Here is a 17,931-nt window from a genome sequence, read left to right as displayed (position 1 = left end):
GTGTTCTATTTCTTGATTGTTGCGTTATATTTTGATAGTTTATATAGATGTGGATGATAAAAAATGTTATTTAAGATAATAATAACCCAAAAAATAGAATCAAAACCTTTCTAAAAAAAAATTAGAATAATATAAACCATTCAAACAAAATATACATATATATTATAAGTAATGAATTAGCTATCAATATATACATATTATTTATTTAAGTAGATTTTAAGCTTTTGAGTCATTAGCTATCTATGTAGCAAGTCCGGCCATAGGCCGGGCCAAATGACTAGTATTTGTTAAAAGCTAAATAATATGGATTCTTTAAAAAATCCGTGTCGGACACACAAACACATGGACACTCGTGTCGGACACATTGTGCATATGATTTCAAACTAGTGTTTCTTCTATACCCTAAAAGACTAAGAAAATGATCTATTAACGTAGTTACAACTCCATGATGATATGCCACTTTTATTGTTAATTAAGGAGGCACTTTTGTAAGGTCGGAGGCCCAAGAATTAGTGGTGTAACTAAAAAATAGCTATGCTGTCAAAGACACCATGCTTGGGCAGGTTTTTCACACCAACACTTCGTTTGCTTCAAAGTCCGCCCATGACCTGACCAGCAGCAGCCGCCTTTGGCAAGGCAGGGTGGTTTATAAGGCGGGAAAGGTGGTTAAAAGTACAAACAACTTAAAAAATAAAAATAAAAGCCCACCAAAAAGCTTAAAAGTTAAGTCCAAAGCTCTTAAGCCCAAAAAAGAAACCCACAGTTTAATAAAAACTCTCGACCTTCTATTCTATTCTAAACATGATTTACCATTATTTAATTTGTAATTTGTATGAAAATCCTACACTGTTAGTGTTTGTTTATGAAATATGATTTATTACCATAAGAATATAAGAGTAAACAAACTGCAAAAAATGTTTTTATTGAGATGTAGACATGTATTATATGGTACTGTAGGAACATAGGTTTGCTCCTTTTGATTGGCCAAAGGCACTGCCCGGGTGGTGCTTAGGCGGCCAAGGCGTTTGGAAACTGGTCTACCGCCCTGCCTTACGCCTTTGACAACATGGAAGAATAGTAATAGCTTTCTCAGTAATTAGTTGTGTCCCCATGTCCTACTCATATAGGTCACCGTGTCGGATACAGAGTCTAGCAGTCACTCTTTTTGGCTCTCTTCTTTATTGCTATCCCAATTTGGTATAGGTCTTACAGAGGAAGTAACACTCTGAAACGTTGTCTATGTTGTAGATCAGGACACCAGTGCATGTGGATGTTCAACAATTATATGAGATTTGACATTTGCGTATGAGAAGCTTAAAAGCGATGATACTTCTGTATGCATAGACTAGGATATAGTATTGAACTATTGATATGTTACTGTTGACTTAGGAGAGTTTGGGCAAATTGAATTCTCCATCTTTGGGTGTTGGCCGTGTTGCTTTTGGGTTGGAATAGTTAATAGTGGGTGAATTGAAGTCTGTATTCTTTGGGTGGAGTACGATTATCTCTGTCAAATGTTCACACTCTACGAATAAAGTTCTGTTTTACCGAGTGCATTAAATTATTTATGAACTTGACAATTTTGATTTTTTTGAAGGCCAATTCAGGAAATTCTTTGTAAAATCTAGAAGAAAACTTGTGTGGACACTGACTAAATAAAGTAGATTTTACTAATAATTCATTTGTGCTTTAAAGTCTAAAGTTCAAGAAGTTTATGGAGGTTGCACGCTTAGTTGCTTACAACCTCATTTTTGAAGGTGTTTTCATAATTCATACAATACAGGCTCACACCACATTAAATGTTTACCAGATGTTGTGTCATGTTGAGATTGTGTCTAAATGAATGTTTTTACCTTGCAAAGGACTGACCACAAAACTTGGCTGCCCTTTATAACCTTTGAATTCCCTGCTTAACAAGCAGTCTTGACCTATAAAGTTCTCTCTCTTTACATTTCTTTAGTAGTTATAGGGATACAGCTGCTTAACATTTTTTGTTCTGTTTGTTTTCAACTAAAAGTTGTTCGATTTTCGTCGTATTCGTAATGAGTTTGCAATTGATTATTTACATGCTTTCAGGGTGGTGAGCTGTGTTCTATGCGCTATGACCTAACTGTTCCATTTGCCAGATACATAGCTATGAATGGTCAATGGTGGCAACCCATTGAAAAGATACCAAATAGCTAAAGTATACAGCAGGGATAATCCATCTAAGGGGCAATATCGTAAATTTCATCATTGCGACTTTGATATTGCTGGTCAATTTGAAGTGATGGGGCATGATTTTGAGGTTGTTAAAGTCTTAACTGAATTGGATGAGTTAGACATCGGTGACTATGAGGTAGTTTCTTTTACCTGGTTCACAGGGTCTATATGAATAGTACATCTATTGTTACTCAAACTTTTATTTCAGCTTTACAATCTTCAAAGTGTGTGTTCATATAAAATATTTTCTTTTTATCTTTGCTTTCATAGATAAAGTTGAATCATCGGAAGTTGCTGGATGGAATATTGGAGATATGTGGCGTTCCCCCTGAAAAATTCAGAACTATATGTTCAAGCATTGACAAGTTGGATAAGCAATCCTTTGAGCAGATTTCTATTGAGATGGTGAGAATACATATACCACTTAGAAGCGGATGACATTTTAGTAGTTGCTTGTATGCATCTTGTTGACAGGATGTTCAGTTCCATCTTTTATTACACATGCAAAATCACGTAGCACCGACTCTGTTTCTCTGCAAGTTTTGATACTAATGCTGTTGGAATTGAATTGGATAGAGTAATTTAGTAAAAATAGTGGTGCCTTAGCCTGATTACATCACTTTTAATGTGGCTACTTAACAAAAAATTTCTTTAGAAGTATTACTTGATTTTCTTAATTAGATTAGACTGCATAGGGTGAATTATAATGCTTAAAGTAATTTTTGGATTTGTAAATTGTTCTTTTATTGCTTGAAAAAGTTTTCTTCTTCTCTTGTTGGTATATTTTTGTTATTTTTTCATTCTTCTAGTAGTTGACGTCTGTTATATTTTTTTGGATAAAAAATAATTACAATACAGATGTCTGTTATATTCAAAATTCGAAGCAGGTCCCGGCTGTTGGTGTCTCTTGGGATAGAACGAGTATTTACTATAATGGAGCAGCTTTTAAAAGACAGCAAGCAGGTTTCCCTCTCTCTGTCTCTCTCTCTCTCTCACACACACACACACACAATACATGACAAAAAGCATGCTACAGTTACAGAGTTGTATAATAATATGCCTATATTAGTTATATTTGTTTATCGAACTGCATGGTTCCTACTTTTTGGGAACTACTTGATTATAACCATTTATAGTACTTACCGAAAAAAAAAACAAGCATGGTAGAAAAGAGGGCTTTTGGGGGGAGGGGTAACCTGTTACAGTTGCTCATCAACAGTATGTACATGGTTATACACTACTTGTTTTACAGATGATTAAAGAATGCTTAGAAACGAGGACATTTGTGTTTGTGTGTGTCTGTGTGGTGTTGGGGGTATGATGTAGGGACCAAACATGTAGCACTTCTATGCGATGAACTTGCCCAAAGTAACTCCCGCTGATGAGTTGGACTCGGCTGTTAAAGAAATGAAGAACCCCCAACCCGGTGTAAGTGGGTATCAACCCAAGGCCTCCTGGTACAACCACCAGGGTGTGACCAGCCGAGTTAATTAATGGATGATGACATCAAGACAAACTACTTTAATTCGGAATGCTAATATAGTTAGTGGATGATGACATCAAGACAAACTACTTTAATTTGGAATGCTAATATAGTTTGTAATCTAATTCGTAGCAATAAAGGCAAGGGTAAGAGAAGAAGCAGTGTAAGAACGAGTAGATGGAGGGGGAAAGGAGAAGAGTGGATATGAGAATTCATACCATTCAAGAAAAAAGGCGGGTTTTGCTCCACATACTTCCAGCTTTAGTTGTTGGACAACTTTGTACCTTACAAACTCATATGCTTGTATAACCCAACTAAATATAGAGCCCCATGCCCCCACCCATATATAAGTTATTGCTTGAGGAACTGCCAATAATATGGAGGATTTTGTAGTCAAAGGTGGCTATCAAATAAATGTTTTGCTGCTTGGTGCCCTGAGCCCTGAATTTCTAACGCATAACAGTAGTTGAAAAAGTAAATGTAGAGACATCGTGAAAGAACAAAGGGAAGGGATAAGAGGAGCTATACGAATTATGAGCTATACGAATTATGTGTAGGACCTACACCTACACACCCCTAAATGACATCGCGGACTGACACCCCTATAAAAAGGTGGACCTACATAATGAATTATTGTCTGATTTTTGGTGGACAATGGATATCATCTACACAAAAAAGTTAGCTAAATGGAAAGCCTAACCTTTGTGATTTGATTAACTAGCCACAATAATGTAGATTTAAACTGGCGGAAGCTTCAGTTTATTACAATCTACTCTTGAATTAAACAAACAAAAAACAACTCTTTTATTGAATTTCACAAATCATAAACATCAACTCTGAGGAACCCTAACTACAAGCCTCTTATTTATACTAATAACAATAAAGCAACAACTAAACTAGTAGACTCCTAATTGCACACACAATCCAACATGCACACGACCCATGGGCTTGACTCGACTATTGGACCTGACTCATGTCCACATCACACAATCTTTTAATTTCTTAAAACATTTTTGACAAGTCTAGGCATATTGAAATTAGCTGATTTTTTTTGGAGATGATATCCGTAGTAGGATCGTCTCTGCCAAAAAGCACTTATTAACTCATTGTGTAAGTCCACTTTACAGTAAACTAGGAAGCACGGATACCGATACGCGACACGGATACGACACGAGACGGATACGCGAAAAATATAGGACACAGATATGTCATGGACACGTTTGAATAATATTTATATAAATATTATATAATTGAGCATTTTTCACCAAATTCAAATTAAAATGGTAATTTTACTTCATAAAATGACCAATTCAAACACATTAAACAACTTACATGTATAACTTGAATTCACTTCATCTTTCTTCTCTTGCATCTCTTCTTAACTTGGATTTTATTTCACTTGTTTTTTTTTTGTTGAAGTTCCAAAAAAATTTCTTGTATGTGTGAGATTACTGTCCCCCACGTATCCCCCGCGTGTCGGAAATTAAAAAATTAATTATAAAATCGGATACTCCAAATCGCGTATCAGATGCGTATCAGGGCGTATCCGTTTCGGACACGTATCGGACATGGATACTTCACCCTTAGGGGACGATGTCGGTTGCTTCATAGACGAGAGGGTATAACTTTTGATTTTTACGGTTCTCTCCAAAAGCCTTCCTCGCACTCGTTGTTTCAATCTAAGATTATCACATATTTTACTTCTAATCGGATCTTTCCTCTAAGCATTCCTTCTTGATTATGGTTTGCTTGGTTTGGAGCTTCTCATATGAAACTCTAGTGTTGGATCGGATTGATTGTTCAAAAATTTGAAGATCCACTCTCCCTATTGGGATTTAGGGTGTTCCCTTGGTCTGGATAGTTGTTGAGTGAAGCTTGTGTGCAGGCTCGCCTCTTCCATATTTTTTCTTGAGCATTTGGGAAGCTGTTTTGCTTCAAAAGTTTGTTTTTTGAGCACTACACCATAATAGCCTATTTGTAACGGATACTCATCCGTTACAAAAAATATTAGTAACGGTTATTTTGCGTTGACACAAAAGCGTGACAAATATTACTAATGGATATCTGTAACGCTTATTATCCGTTACAAAATTTACTAACGGTTATAAAGTGTCACTAAAATTAATTTCAGTAACGGATACCTATCCGTTAGAAATTATTAGTAACGGTTACCAAATTTGTTTATTCTTTGTCAATAACGGATATAAATGACACTTTATTTTTGTTTCTAACAGTTTTATATCCGTTTGTATAAAACATTTTTATTGCTAACGGTTTACTATCCGTTACTAATGAATTTTCTTTGTATAAAAAAAATTTATTGCTAACGGTTCCGTATCCGTTACTAACGAATTTTCATTGTATAAAAAAAAATTGGTTTCTCTGGCCCTTTTATATGTGAGCCACCTTTACAAAAGAGTTTTTTCACCGCGTCCAAACATATACAGAAGTAACAACACCAAAACAAAGTATTGTATGGTAGCTACTATAAAAAAATTCATTAGCATAGGAAGTTGTCAACATCGATTAAGGACAACCAACAGTCCAACACTTTAGCCAAGCAAATAAACCTCAAACTAACCTCTAACGACTTGATATATATCCGCCCCCCCACCCAACACCTTATCAATGTATACCAATTTGTTTATGCAAGTCTCAAGCAACACCAAGCTCCATCATTTCACACACAGTAACACCCAACTCCATCACACAAAGATAACACCCAACTCCATCACGGTTTTGCAACACCAAGTCCGAAGTCCGAATCCAAGTCCTTGGGAAATGGCGCTACCGCATGGTTCAATGAGTTCATGGCTTTTGTCAAAACTTTCATTAAGTGATGAGAGTGTAGTATATGAGATGAAATTGCAATATGGTATCCAATGAAAAGAGCACGCCTTTTTGGTATACGGGCTAAAAAGAGGAAGATATAAAAGAGCTACGCCAATGAAGACAAGAAATGAAGCATGGTCCACACCATTGGAAATAATTTTATGGAGAGCAAAAGAATCTGCAATTCCTAAAGCAAATGGTACAACGATCCCCTGCAATAGCAATGGCAAGGGCTTTCTTTCCAAGTTTGACGTAAGGACTTTGGGTCTAATTCTATGCCGACTAGGAAGAGAAACAAGAAAAAAAGACCGATGTTGGCTAAAGTATCTAGGACTTGTGAGGCTCTTGGCGGGAAAAACATAATGAAGATAAGATTTATTGCGACCGTGAGTGATGGTCCTAGCTATACACCTCCCCGCATTATCCATTCATATAAAGGCCATTGTTCACTATCAATGAATCTCCCTTAAATGGTATCTCTCCACATCCTGAATTGGAATTTAGAGAATTTGTGTTACCTATCTGTGGGACCAACATCTTCTAAAAGTTATAACATTGGTATGGTTAAGCCGTGAGTGTGCATTGATCTTAATCTTGGCCAAGTCGAAAAACTAATTCTCCAAGTATAACAAAGTAATAGTACCTTGATCAAACGCTGCAAACGCTTGGAGAGCCAACAACTCCATTCGATACCCAAATGGCGAAAAAGAAAAATGAAAATTAAAAAAGTTTCATAAGAAATAATATTTAACATCAGAAAGAAGTATTTTTATGGAACAGAACGATCAATGACAGCGTAGTATTGTGCATTGAAACAAGTTTTATCGTTTTAACATAATTGGTAGAAAGTAGCTGTATAAGCCAGTTGACCCAAAAAAATACCTGTGCTATTAACTGATATATATAGTAAAGAATATACATTCTCTAGATCGGCTCAATCTCTAGCTGCTTAGGCCTTTACTATGTAATATTGCAATTACATCATTAATTTATTCTCTCGAGTCTTTTTCCAATTATTATCTTGTAATTTTCTTTTCGTTTATTTAATAAAACGGTAAGGGTTTTCTGCCCCAAACCATACCTAAAAAAACATAACAAGAAAATGATACAAAGAAAATGCACTCAGGAAATAAAAATAGAATAGAAACTCACCCCATCGATGAATCCATTATTCTGTGTTGTAAGTAGACAACCTTCCTTGCATCACGCCTACAACATGTGGTGACGGGTGTCAGGCAATAATGTATGCAAGGAAATTTTGTTATCGAAATTTCAGTATGAAACTCAAAGAGAAATACTTTTGGAGTTTAACGGCTAATGAGGGGAAAGAGGAATTAGTTTTTTTTCCTTCTCATACCGTGGAATTCTTTCCAAAAGAAGAACATATCCATCAGAAGTAACCACACTAATAGCTTCATATGGATACCTGAGATAGGGTTCATATTAGAAACTTGTAAGAGATACAGAAAATCATAAGGAAATGACAAAAAATACACCATTAATAATGCAATGTTATAGGCCACATTATCCACGAGAAAATGTATTTGAACCATCGAGACTGACATCTATCATACTTAGAGAAACTGCTAGCCCTGGATACACGTGAATCTTGAGATTGTGGAGTAGAAAACATGCTCTCATCATAATATTCTTCATCAGACACGTAATCTATGCTTGAAGTATCAGAATTAAGTCCTTCTCATTCACAAGTTGTACAAGTTAAAGAGAGACTAATCAGCAAAATTAAGTTCTTAACTTCTGACAACATGTTTTAATGATTGTGGCAGCATTTACACATACAAAACCCCCATTTAAAAAACAATTGCAATTCTACTCTAATATGCACAACAAACATTTGTAGAGTTTACTATATATAAAAGAGCTTACTTTAATAAGTTAGAAGAGTCAGACCAGGTTTGTCGAAGCTACAGTTTCACTTGTTTTCCCCCTAGTAGTGGTAGTTGAGGATCATGATCCTCATAGCTTCCCTGAATCAAGAAGTCACAGACTAGTAACCCCATAACCCCAACCAACCGGCCTCATCAGATAAAATGGTACAACTGCTCCCCAAACACTTGTCTTTCTCCTGCATATAACAAAATTAAAAGCACTGGAAAAATGCCCAATAAAATTTAAGATGCCATGTACTTGTTGTTCGGTGCTCTATCAGACAAGACTACGTTTTGTTACTACATAAACTATTTGAAATTTAAAAATGCCCAATAAAAAAAACCTATACCTCATTAACACCATAAATTGGTAATGTGAAGACAAAATGGCTTCTAGAGGACTGTTCATTCATTTGGGTTTTCCCGACAAACCTGAAATACAAATACATAATTTGTTTTACAAATATTTTTCTGGTCTTATACAGATGACTTAACCAATCTTATTAGAATAAAAAGGTTGTGCTTTTGAACAAGATAGATGCCAATACAAATATAACATTTTCATTTGAAGATTATTATTATTTTTTTTTAAAAACATAAGAAGAAACATTACTTTGATCTTTGAATCAATCGAACACGACTAACTTCTTATATTCCTCTCCGGAGATGGCGATTCCATTATAAGCTCGGATTCAATTGTCCATCATCCCCGGGAACAACGTTAACAAGTTTTTGAATATCCACTAACAAGTGCAGCTCCTTTTTGTGTTCTTTCATCGGTGTGGATCTTGAATCTCTCGAGATTCCAGAAAACAATGTCCGGTACAAATCGAACCATACCCCTGCTCACTGAATTTCCTTATGATGGCTTCATAATCGGTTTCCCGTGCATTGGCGTAAGCCTCATCAATTCCATATCACTAAATACAAACACCTTTTTAACCATCTTGGATGCTTTCAACTTTCCTTTTACAAAGAACTTCAAGGATTAAATCGAAGGCTTTTGGAAATCTGTGTTTGCCCCCAATCCATGTCTCGGACAAATCCGCTTCTTTTCTTCAAGCGTTTCGCCTTTAATTGTTTGAAGAGTGGGTCTCATACTGAATGTGATTAACTTCCCTTTCCATGGGTGTTAAGCCCGATTCAAAAAGCAAAATCCCAAGGGCAACACATACATCCATTGGAGTCCCGTCCATGCTACCAGACACATCGCAGACAGCAAGACAATTTTTGAATTTGCCCTTAACGGAAAGATCTTCTACCATTCTCTTCCATTGTAGCTCAGCAACCTCGTCAAGTTTTTCGGCTTCTTCTTCTTCACCACCATATGTATATCTAGCCACCACTTTGCCCAAAATCTCGTGTGGAAGCAATGCACCAGCAGCGATTTTCGCTTTTCCCTTCTTCACATCTTCAAGGTACTCAGTGAATCGCGATTCGTCATGTTCCATGAAGAGTCCCTTGTAAATTTTCATAACAACAGAGGCCACCCTTTTGTAAGGAAGAGAGTTCCACTTGTTTGCAGCCATGTAAATCTCAGGAAGTTCTAGAGCTTGACGAAGAGGGACGAGAACTTGTTTTCTCAGACGATTACGGACTTTAAAAGCATAGTGACTTTCTACAATCCCTTCATACTCGGATCGAGTCTCTTGGAAAAACTTTTTTTCGCAATGCTCTCACATATAAGAGTCGACCGATCATAGGAAGAATCAAGAGATGGACACCATTTCGCAGCCAAACTAACCTTACCATACTTTTCAGATTTCAAACACTTAATATCCGAACTCAACAACTCGAAAAACAGCGAGAAAATCTGATCATGCAAGAACCGATAATTGGGATCATTAGTATACCTTGCAAGAGCTTTTTCCTCCCATAGCGGTAGTCTTTTTCTTTCTAAGCACTTTCGAGTCAACTTCTCCCGATCCTTATCACCTTTCTACTTCTTCTCTTCAATAGTAAGATTCTTCATATTCTCATTAACCCAATCTTTCAACAATGGTTCTCAACCTTTCTTTTACAACCACTCAAACTTCTATTCTTACAAATTTTCTTATTCACCTTAACTCTTTCACCTTTCTTCCAAATAGTAACTTCCTCTGTTCTCTCAATCCTTTTCCCTCTCTTCCAATACACCACATGATCTTTCCTCTCCTCTTTCGCCACCTTCAACATCTAACCCTTCAAGTATCCTATACAAAATCTCAAGCAAATCTTTCAAATACCGGATTCCGCAAACCATCTAACATTAAGAGCTAGTGTCTTAGGGTGGTGTTCATGTAACCACAATGCAAATACCGCATAAAACCCTTGTTTATCGACTTACCAAGACTCTAACGCCATGCGTAAATTGAAACGAGTTTTAATGCTTGTTAAAGGATTATGAGTCCATGCTAATTCTAGACGTTGGATTAAATCTTGTGATGGTGTATCGTGAAGTATATGGAAAAAGAAATCGAGACATGGATTACCCGTTGTGAGTAAAGTTGGTGAGCGGTTTTCATCAAACCCTTTGTTGGAACCGCGTCCATGGGATCATCGGCGATGGAATCCACGTCGGATGATTGATTTGAGGACATGGTTGTGGTGGCTTTGGATCGAAAGAAAGAAAGAAGAAGAAGAAAAAAAGTTTTGTGTGAAGGAGGAGGTTGAGAGGAAAAAAATTTTCATCTATCATAAAATGCAAGAAAATACCTGCTTTGTGCAGCTTGGTGGAGAAGAGAGGAAACCTCTTTCAAACTGCAGACATCTACCACGGTCATATAAGAAACATGTGTATTTCGATTCACGTCACGTTTGATTGTATATTGCCTACCGGGTCTGTGCTATTGTCCACACTACCACCGATTTGTTGATAACAAATCACGAATTGTTTCATTATATATTTCCAACATTGAGGCCTAAGAAAATTTAGGCAAGACATTTAGATTAGTTAAAAGAGTAATACAGTAAAGACTTTAAACTTGAAGAGTGGAAATGTAACCTGCATTTTATACTTCCAACCACGGGATACAAGAGATTGACTACATTGAAATATCTGAAAAAATTAGACAAATGTTAATCACCTCAAAATGAGCATTTATATAAGCTCGAGAACACTCTTTGACATCAAAGAATGAATCCAAACAAGGTGTAAAGCGTCGTCAAAGTAATCATTGTTAACATAGATAAGACCAAGTAACAAAGCATGTACTTGCCTTATAACCATCCAGGGGCACTCTGAACAAGCCGTGAGATTTCTACAAAACATCTTGCTTGTGAAGACTGGTCGTGTAAAGACTTTATCAAAAGTAAAATGGTGTTTTTTTGCCCCGCAGACAATAAAATATGACATGTTCATACAAAGTTTCAATCACGATAAGACCCCATTCAATAAACATACGAAGTGTAGTTGAACTGCGGTAAGACTAGATTTGTCTATACCTAAATTACCATTTTGTAACAAGTCTATGCCCCCGACCCAAAGACTCCGTTGATGTAGGATAACAAATAACCGAGGCTTCTACACTAGCACCATCATCACGCTAACATGGGTCGCACTTTGCAGAAGACGCGAATGCTACCTTTAAGCTCCTGCAGTTTGAAGCAAGGTTATCACTATATGAAACAAAGAAAATTAAAGAAGTGTTGAGGGGAAAAACTACCAATATAGTGTTATGTAGTTTCTTGGCACCTAATATCTATGAATTAGAGAAACAAGTGACCCACAAAATTTATGCATCAGAACAAATATTTACCTCATCATTGTTTAGGTCATGGAAGTGAGAAGAATGAGCCTTTGAAACAATCCATAACTCGAAAGGAAACGAAGCAATCGAGAAAAAAATGCCTGGATTCATTGTTCAAATATACAAAACTCGTAGTCCAAGTTTGTGATATAGAACATAAAATGAAATAAAAATTCCTAACAAGTGGCATCATCGTTGAAAACAACTAAATTTAGATATATATGATTTTTATGACTCTTTGTGACAATATGTGAGTATCCATGTCGTGAAATATGGACTCATATCATTATTCTCTTGAGCAAAGTAAACAAGCAATTGACAAAAACTGCTACCAACAACATCGAAGTTATATAGGCTTAACATACTTATGAACAAAGCTTGAGCCCCTTTCCAAGCATTGCCTAATGCTTTCCATGCTCCCGATGCAATGTTTTCCACAGTATATCAAGAACCTTTAAACCCTACACATGACAAAAGAATAAAAGCGGCACATCGAAGTTAGCTCCGGGATCATCCCAACCTTTTGGTCCCTCACTTTTTAATGAAGTTTACTATGACCTTCATCTGCTTCTTCAACTCTATTAGATAGAGAATGATTTCCCCACTCGATCTCAACTTTCTCTGCTCCTCCTCCCGAGCTCTACACAATCTACAAATGACCAACAATCAAACTAATCATTACTTGTCGAGATACACATGGAGGAGAGGACATACAAGCATCATGAATTTGCGCTTATGACTAAAAATACTTTTGTTGTTTTTCTGTGCGTGTATTCACAGTCTAGTGTCTCTCGAGGTCCGATAACATTTGGTGGAGACATCGAGTATAGTACATAAACTAAATTTTCTAGCTCTTTTGTTTGGATAAACATGATAAACTAAAAGTGTCCCTACCTTTCAACTACGGCTTTCTTATCAACGTATTCAGGCACATACTCATCAGCCATGGAAAATATAACCTGCAGTTAGCACACAATAGTAGAGTTTAGAATTATTCACCCAGCAAAAATGAAGGAAATAAACTTAATTAGAGCCAAATTGCATTCTCATAACATGAATACACAGGCACAAACACAAGGAAGAGGAGAACGTGCAAATTCACATACCTGACAAGGCGTGCTTGACATGTGCCTAAGTGTTGTTCTCAGTTGGTCATCACTAAGATCGAATCCGAACACATCGTCATCTCCCATATAAGATCAGTCTATATACTGAACAAATACCAATAAAACCAGACGACATGTTTACCTTTGAAATGGATCACCAACCCTAGACTTCCAAGAGATCCCTTTCTTCCTCCTCCTTTATTCGGGCTGGGAACCGGCAATGCAAAAACTTAATTTCATAAGTTTGCATTGGCGGAGTTAAAAAGGGGTTAGAAAGCTCACAAACCTGCAAAACAAACAAGCATACATATAATACAATCAACAATAATGAAAATTATATACATATATACAAAAAAGGCTCAACAAGTTGCAACTAGAACCCTTATCCAATGTCCAAAAAGATTACATAATTACAACTAGAACATTAACCATACTAAATTCTTTTGTCAGCCCATATGTCCAAAAGGATTGTTAAATTATAACTAGAACATTAACCATACTTAATGTTTTTGTCATTATATGTCCAAAAAGATTTGCTAAACAATATGTCCAAAAAGATTAGCACTAATCAACCATTCTTAATCATATTTCAACCGCCCATCAGCCCAAATCAACCACCCTCCAGCAACATAACCATGAAGGGTTTTATTTCCATCTTGGGGACCATCATAGAGTAACGCATCACCCATAAACACTTCCTCAATATTGATCTTTTTTTCACCTCTAAGCACTCTTCTGCCATGACAAACATCTTTGTGCATAGGATCGGTCACCACTAACCCCTTAGCTACTTCATTACCTTCTCTATCCAATAGGGTAACTCTAGGCTGGTCAGACAATCCTACACGAGCACTTGTCGCATCAAAATGAGAAGCTAAATTTTGAGGAGACATTGGAGATGGATGATGTGGTGAGTTTGAACCATGAGGTGTATTCATCGCAGACTATGGGGGGACAATTCCCGGTGCAATGTGAGCCTGTGATAATAGAAAACACATGTAAGGAAAAAATACAAGTTATATGTATGCCTAATTGTAGAAATTACAAACTCACCAACAATAAGTTAGTCAAACTGGTAATGGAAGCTTTAACCTCAGCCAACTCTTTCTCGACGTTGGGACTAGCACTAGCAGATGATGACAATGCTTTTTCAAGTAAGTACTCACCAACCGCAGCATGTTCAACTTGTGCAGGTGAGATTTGAGAGCCAACAAAGACGAGTCGCCCTTTTTGTCCTTCCCAAAACTTCAACTAGTACATCACCTTCAAGGTCTATGACCTCGTCGATATCTTCCTCTCCCCACAGCGCTTTTGCTTCAATAGCTTTCCTTTCTTTAACAAACTTCACTTGTTCACGAAACAACAAGCACAACCAAATAAGGACACCCATGTATATATATACTTACATAACAACAAGCTCAACACATTTAAATGTAGAAAAGATAAATACTTACATATGCTACACGAGCACTCTCCAAAGCAGATCCATCCGCGGCGTTAAGGACGGTTAATAATCGTCCTCTCGGCGTACTTTGACATTAGGGTTCTTTTGTTTCTACACAAAAATATATAAAATGATACTACGACCACTTCTAATAATAAAGACATTGAGATAGGGCGGTACCTTATTGTAACGTATTTGGGCATATTTTTTGTCGCCCGAGAGTATGACCAATAGCGTTCATTTTCCTATTTGATGCATTCTTTGCATTCCTTTGTGCGACTTCAGTCTGAATTCACGGGTCACAAACTTCGGCCCAAATTGTTGGATTCATACCATCCGGACAAGCGGCAATAGCGACTTCTTGCTTAAGGCTTTCTTTATGATCTCTTTTAGATAGTTGCTTTTTGCGATTCTGAATTTAGAGGAAAACTCCCTCGAAGTTGTTTGTAAGCCAAAGCCATGGGCACATCATATTCAAACTCACCCTATCAAGAATTTTAATAGTTAGAAATTCATTTTGGTGAAGTTAAAATGATAACATTATTAACAAGAATTGAATGTTACCGCCAAAGCTTCCCACACTGCATCCTTAAAGGATTGTTTCACAAGCCTCCAATCCTTGTAATTCAATGGGATGGTTACTCGAATAAAATGCCCCAAGCGGGTTGCCCATTTTGCCCCATAAGGACCAACAACAGTGCCCTTACTAGACACCAAGACAAGCATCTTAGCCTTAATCGATGAAGGTGCTCCGGATGATTCGGATATTCTTGGGGTGTTGCTTGACTTCTTTGGGGTTGTTGCTTGACTGATGGGGGGGGCTGCAAGGCACTAGGACGATGATTGACCACTTGATTCCATTAAAATATCCCGCAAATAGTGACAATTATAATGGATGCATATATTGGGTAATTGCATATGTTAATCTTGAAGTGAAATCACTACACTTCAAAACGTAAAATAAATCACATTCAACTTTGAGGCACAACCATCAAATAAATTTCAGTGTACAATCATCAAACTTGCAGCACAAAATCATGACTCACCCAATATAAAACTAAACACAAATGGATACATCCATAGCAAAAAGTTATATTAACATATTAGACAATTAATTAACGTCGTCTTTCTAGCAAGGGTCTCAAATTGGGCTGGTCTTCAAGAGTAGATTGGAAGTCAGTTGGTACATCTAGCTCATCCACTCGACAAGTTAACCGCTTTGGAGAATGTATAACCACTGACCAATCAGGATGTTTCAAATCTTGTGAATAAAACACTTGATATGCCTCTCTAGCAAGAATGGCTGGCTCATCCAAAAAGTTACTTGAACTTTTCAGTTTGTTGAGGTTGACCATCACCAAGCTTGAGTCTGGACAGATTTTACGACCATTAGTCTTGTCTTCCACCCTCACCCAATCACAATAAAAGACCACCTCTTGAAAGTCGGTATAGTCTACCTCGATTATCGTTTAATGACCCCATACCACATCGTTGTTGCATCAATGGGATTCTTGTCTTTCCTACTTGCGAAAAAAAGTAACAACCCTCATGAAAACACCAATCGCCTTGGGTGGTGGTAAAACATCATGAGACTTGGGAGAGAAGACAAAACCATTGACGCCGTACTTCTTGTATGTCTTAGCTTTAGTTGGCCCTTTGACTAACGCCACAACATAGAATTAGTGGCATCGTCCTCCAACAACTATAATAATACACAAGAAAACAATTTAAAAACATGACTAGTAAAGAGAACTATCTTAGCATTTTTAAATTATATTGTTTTTGTAAAATTAATACCTTCTTATATAACCAATCCAATGAAATTTGTGCGTATCTCTACCTCTGTTTTTGCAATCCCTTTTCCTTTAGCATCGTGAACCGGATTGCAATGACTCACAATACTCACTGCATTTTATTCATTCATGCTTTAATAGAAGTATCTACATAATAACAAAACCATAATAACAAAACATGTTCCAGGCCTACATAGTGAAGGATTAAAGAATTCAGACCTGTAGAATGTATCACGCTCTTCGACTTCAAGTCGAAAACGGCCTGTCGGCGATATCTGTACAAATTGATGAGGGGATAATAACACATCCTTACCATCTAGGATAGGCCCTTCATCACTGTACTCACCATTTTCATCTAAAAAGACTTCTTGACTATATTTGTGATTACCGGCTCGTGGATTAGACATGTACTCCATGGCATACCTAACAGATTCAACAACAAGATAGGATTCTGCAATAGAACCTTCAACATATCGTTTGTTGCTAGGAATATCTTTACACTATTTCATCGACCTATTGGAATCAAATATTCCAAACTTACACATGTAAATTTTAAGTTAAAAAACACGTCAAATGAAGTCAAACAATTGAAATAAAAGTGAATTACCGTTCGAACGGATACATCCACCGATCTTGGGTAGGTTCACAACGCAAAGCCTCATCTGCCAAATGCACTACATGGTGGATGCTTATATCAAAAAAGGATGGCGGAAAGTGTTTCTCTAACACACACAATGCCTCGACAACCATCAACTTGGCTTCTTGAATGTCTTTTCTGATCAAGACCTTCGAACACAATAAATTAAAGAATAAGCTTATCTGGTGAATAGCTTTCCGTAAGTCCCGGTGTTTCGGAAAGGCATGTTGAAGTAAAACAGGTAATAAGTACTCCATGATGACATGATAGTCATGCGACTTCATTGTTAGCAAACCAGGTGTATTGAGACTAACAATGTTGCTCAAGTTAGAAGAAAAACACGAAGGGGAGCTTTAAGTACTTCAAAGTTTTTAAGAAATCCATTTTCTCATTCTTATCCAAAACAAAAGAAGCATGTGGCTTAACCTTTTTTTTCCCCGTGTTTGAATCAATTTGCATCCACCCCCACCGTGTGTATTCCAAAGCCTCATATCCTCCAGCGTGCATTTCACGGTATCTTTTGTTTTACTCAAGGAAAGGATCGTGTTTAGTAAATGTTTTGCAACATTCTTCTCGGTATGCATCACATCAAAGAACATGGCGGACTTCATGGTCTATCCAATTACTCCATACCAAAAAGATTGGCTTCTTATACCATGCCCCATAAGTTCACCACCATCATCATTATCATCAACATTTACCTCGGCTCTTTTTAAACTTGCCCTCCATTTGTCTTTCCAAGTTACAAAGTCGATACAATCTAGATGTTTTAGAAGTTCTTCCCCTCTTAGTGGTTCTGGAGGTAGACCATCTTCCA

General features: G+C 36.9%; 1 protein-coding gene, 1 long non-coding RNA gene and 1 pseudogene across 15 annotated transcripts in view; 1 reads left to right on the top strand and 2 right to left on the bottom strand.

The window, feature by feature from the left end:
• Positions 1-946: 946 nt before the first annotated feature.
• The window catches only part of LOC147493172 (histidine--tRNA ligase, cytoplasmic-like), a 30,385-nt gene continuing 13,400 nt past the window's right edge, over positions 947-17,931 (top strand). For 2 of the 12 annotated variants that reach the window (XM_086564274.1, XM_086564275.1), the window contains exons 1-3: positions 1,765-2,338; positions 2,473-2,607; positions 3,090-3,165. In XM_086564274.1, the coding sequence (XP_086420400.1) occupies positions 2,141-2,338; positions 2,473-2,607; positions 3,090-3,165 (409 nt within the window). In that variant the 5' untranslated portion in view covers positions 1,765-2,140. The other 10 variants (XM_086564277.1, XM_086564276.1, XM_086564269.1 and 7 more) reach the window with 9 other exon arrangements.
• Positions 3,480-10,581, bottom strand: LOC147493174 (uncharacterized; annotated as a pseudogene). The gene is made up of 6 exons (XR_015198227.1): positions 10,468-10,581; positions 9,020-10,309; positions 8,757-8,838; positions 8,405-8,603; positions 7,875-7,943; positions 3,480-7,726 (listed from the first exon to the last, which is right to left on the bottom strand). The product of XR_015198227.1 is annotated as an uncharacterized LOC147493174 (transcript).
• On the bottom strand, positions 12,778-14,447 carry LOC147493173 (uncharacterized). 2 transcript variants are annotated; one of them, XR_015197631.1, is made up of 4 exons: positions 14,294-14,447; positions 13,383-14,217; positions 13,241-13,292; positions 12,778-13,093 (listed from the first exon to the last, which is right to left on the bottom strand). It is a non-coding gene; the product is annotated as an uncharacterized LOC147493173 (long non-coding RNA). The 2 variants fall into 2 exon arrangements; XR_015197630.1 differs by having other exon boundaries at positions 12,778-13,292.

Source organism: Coptis chinensis, chromosome 6, assembly GCF_015680905.1.
Source record: "Coptis chinensis isolate HL-2020 chromosome 6, ASM1568090v1, whole genome shotgun sequence".
NCBI classification, from domain to species: Eukaryota; Viridiplantae; Streptophyta; class Magnoliopsida; order Ranunculales; family Ranunculaceae; genus Coptis; species Coptis chinensis.
The sequence above is the reverse complement of the archived record's forward strand: the minus strand, read 5'-3'. Positions and strand labels throughout refer to the sequence as shown.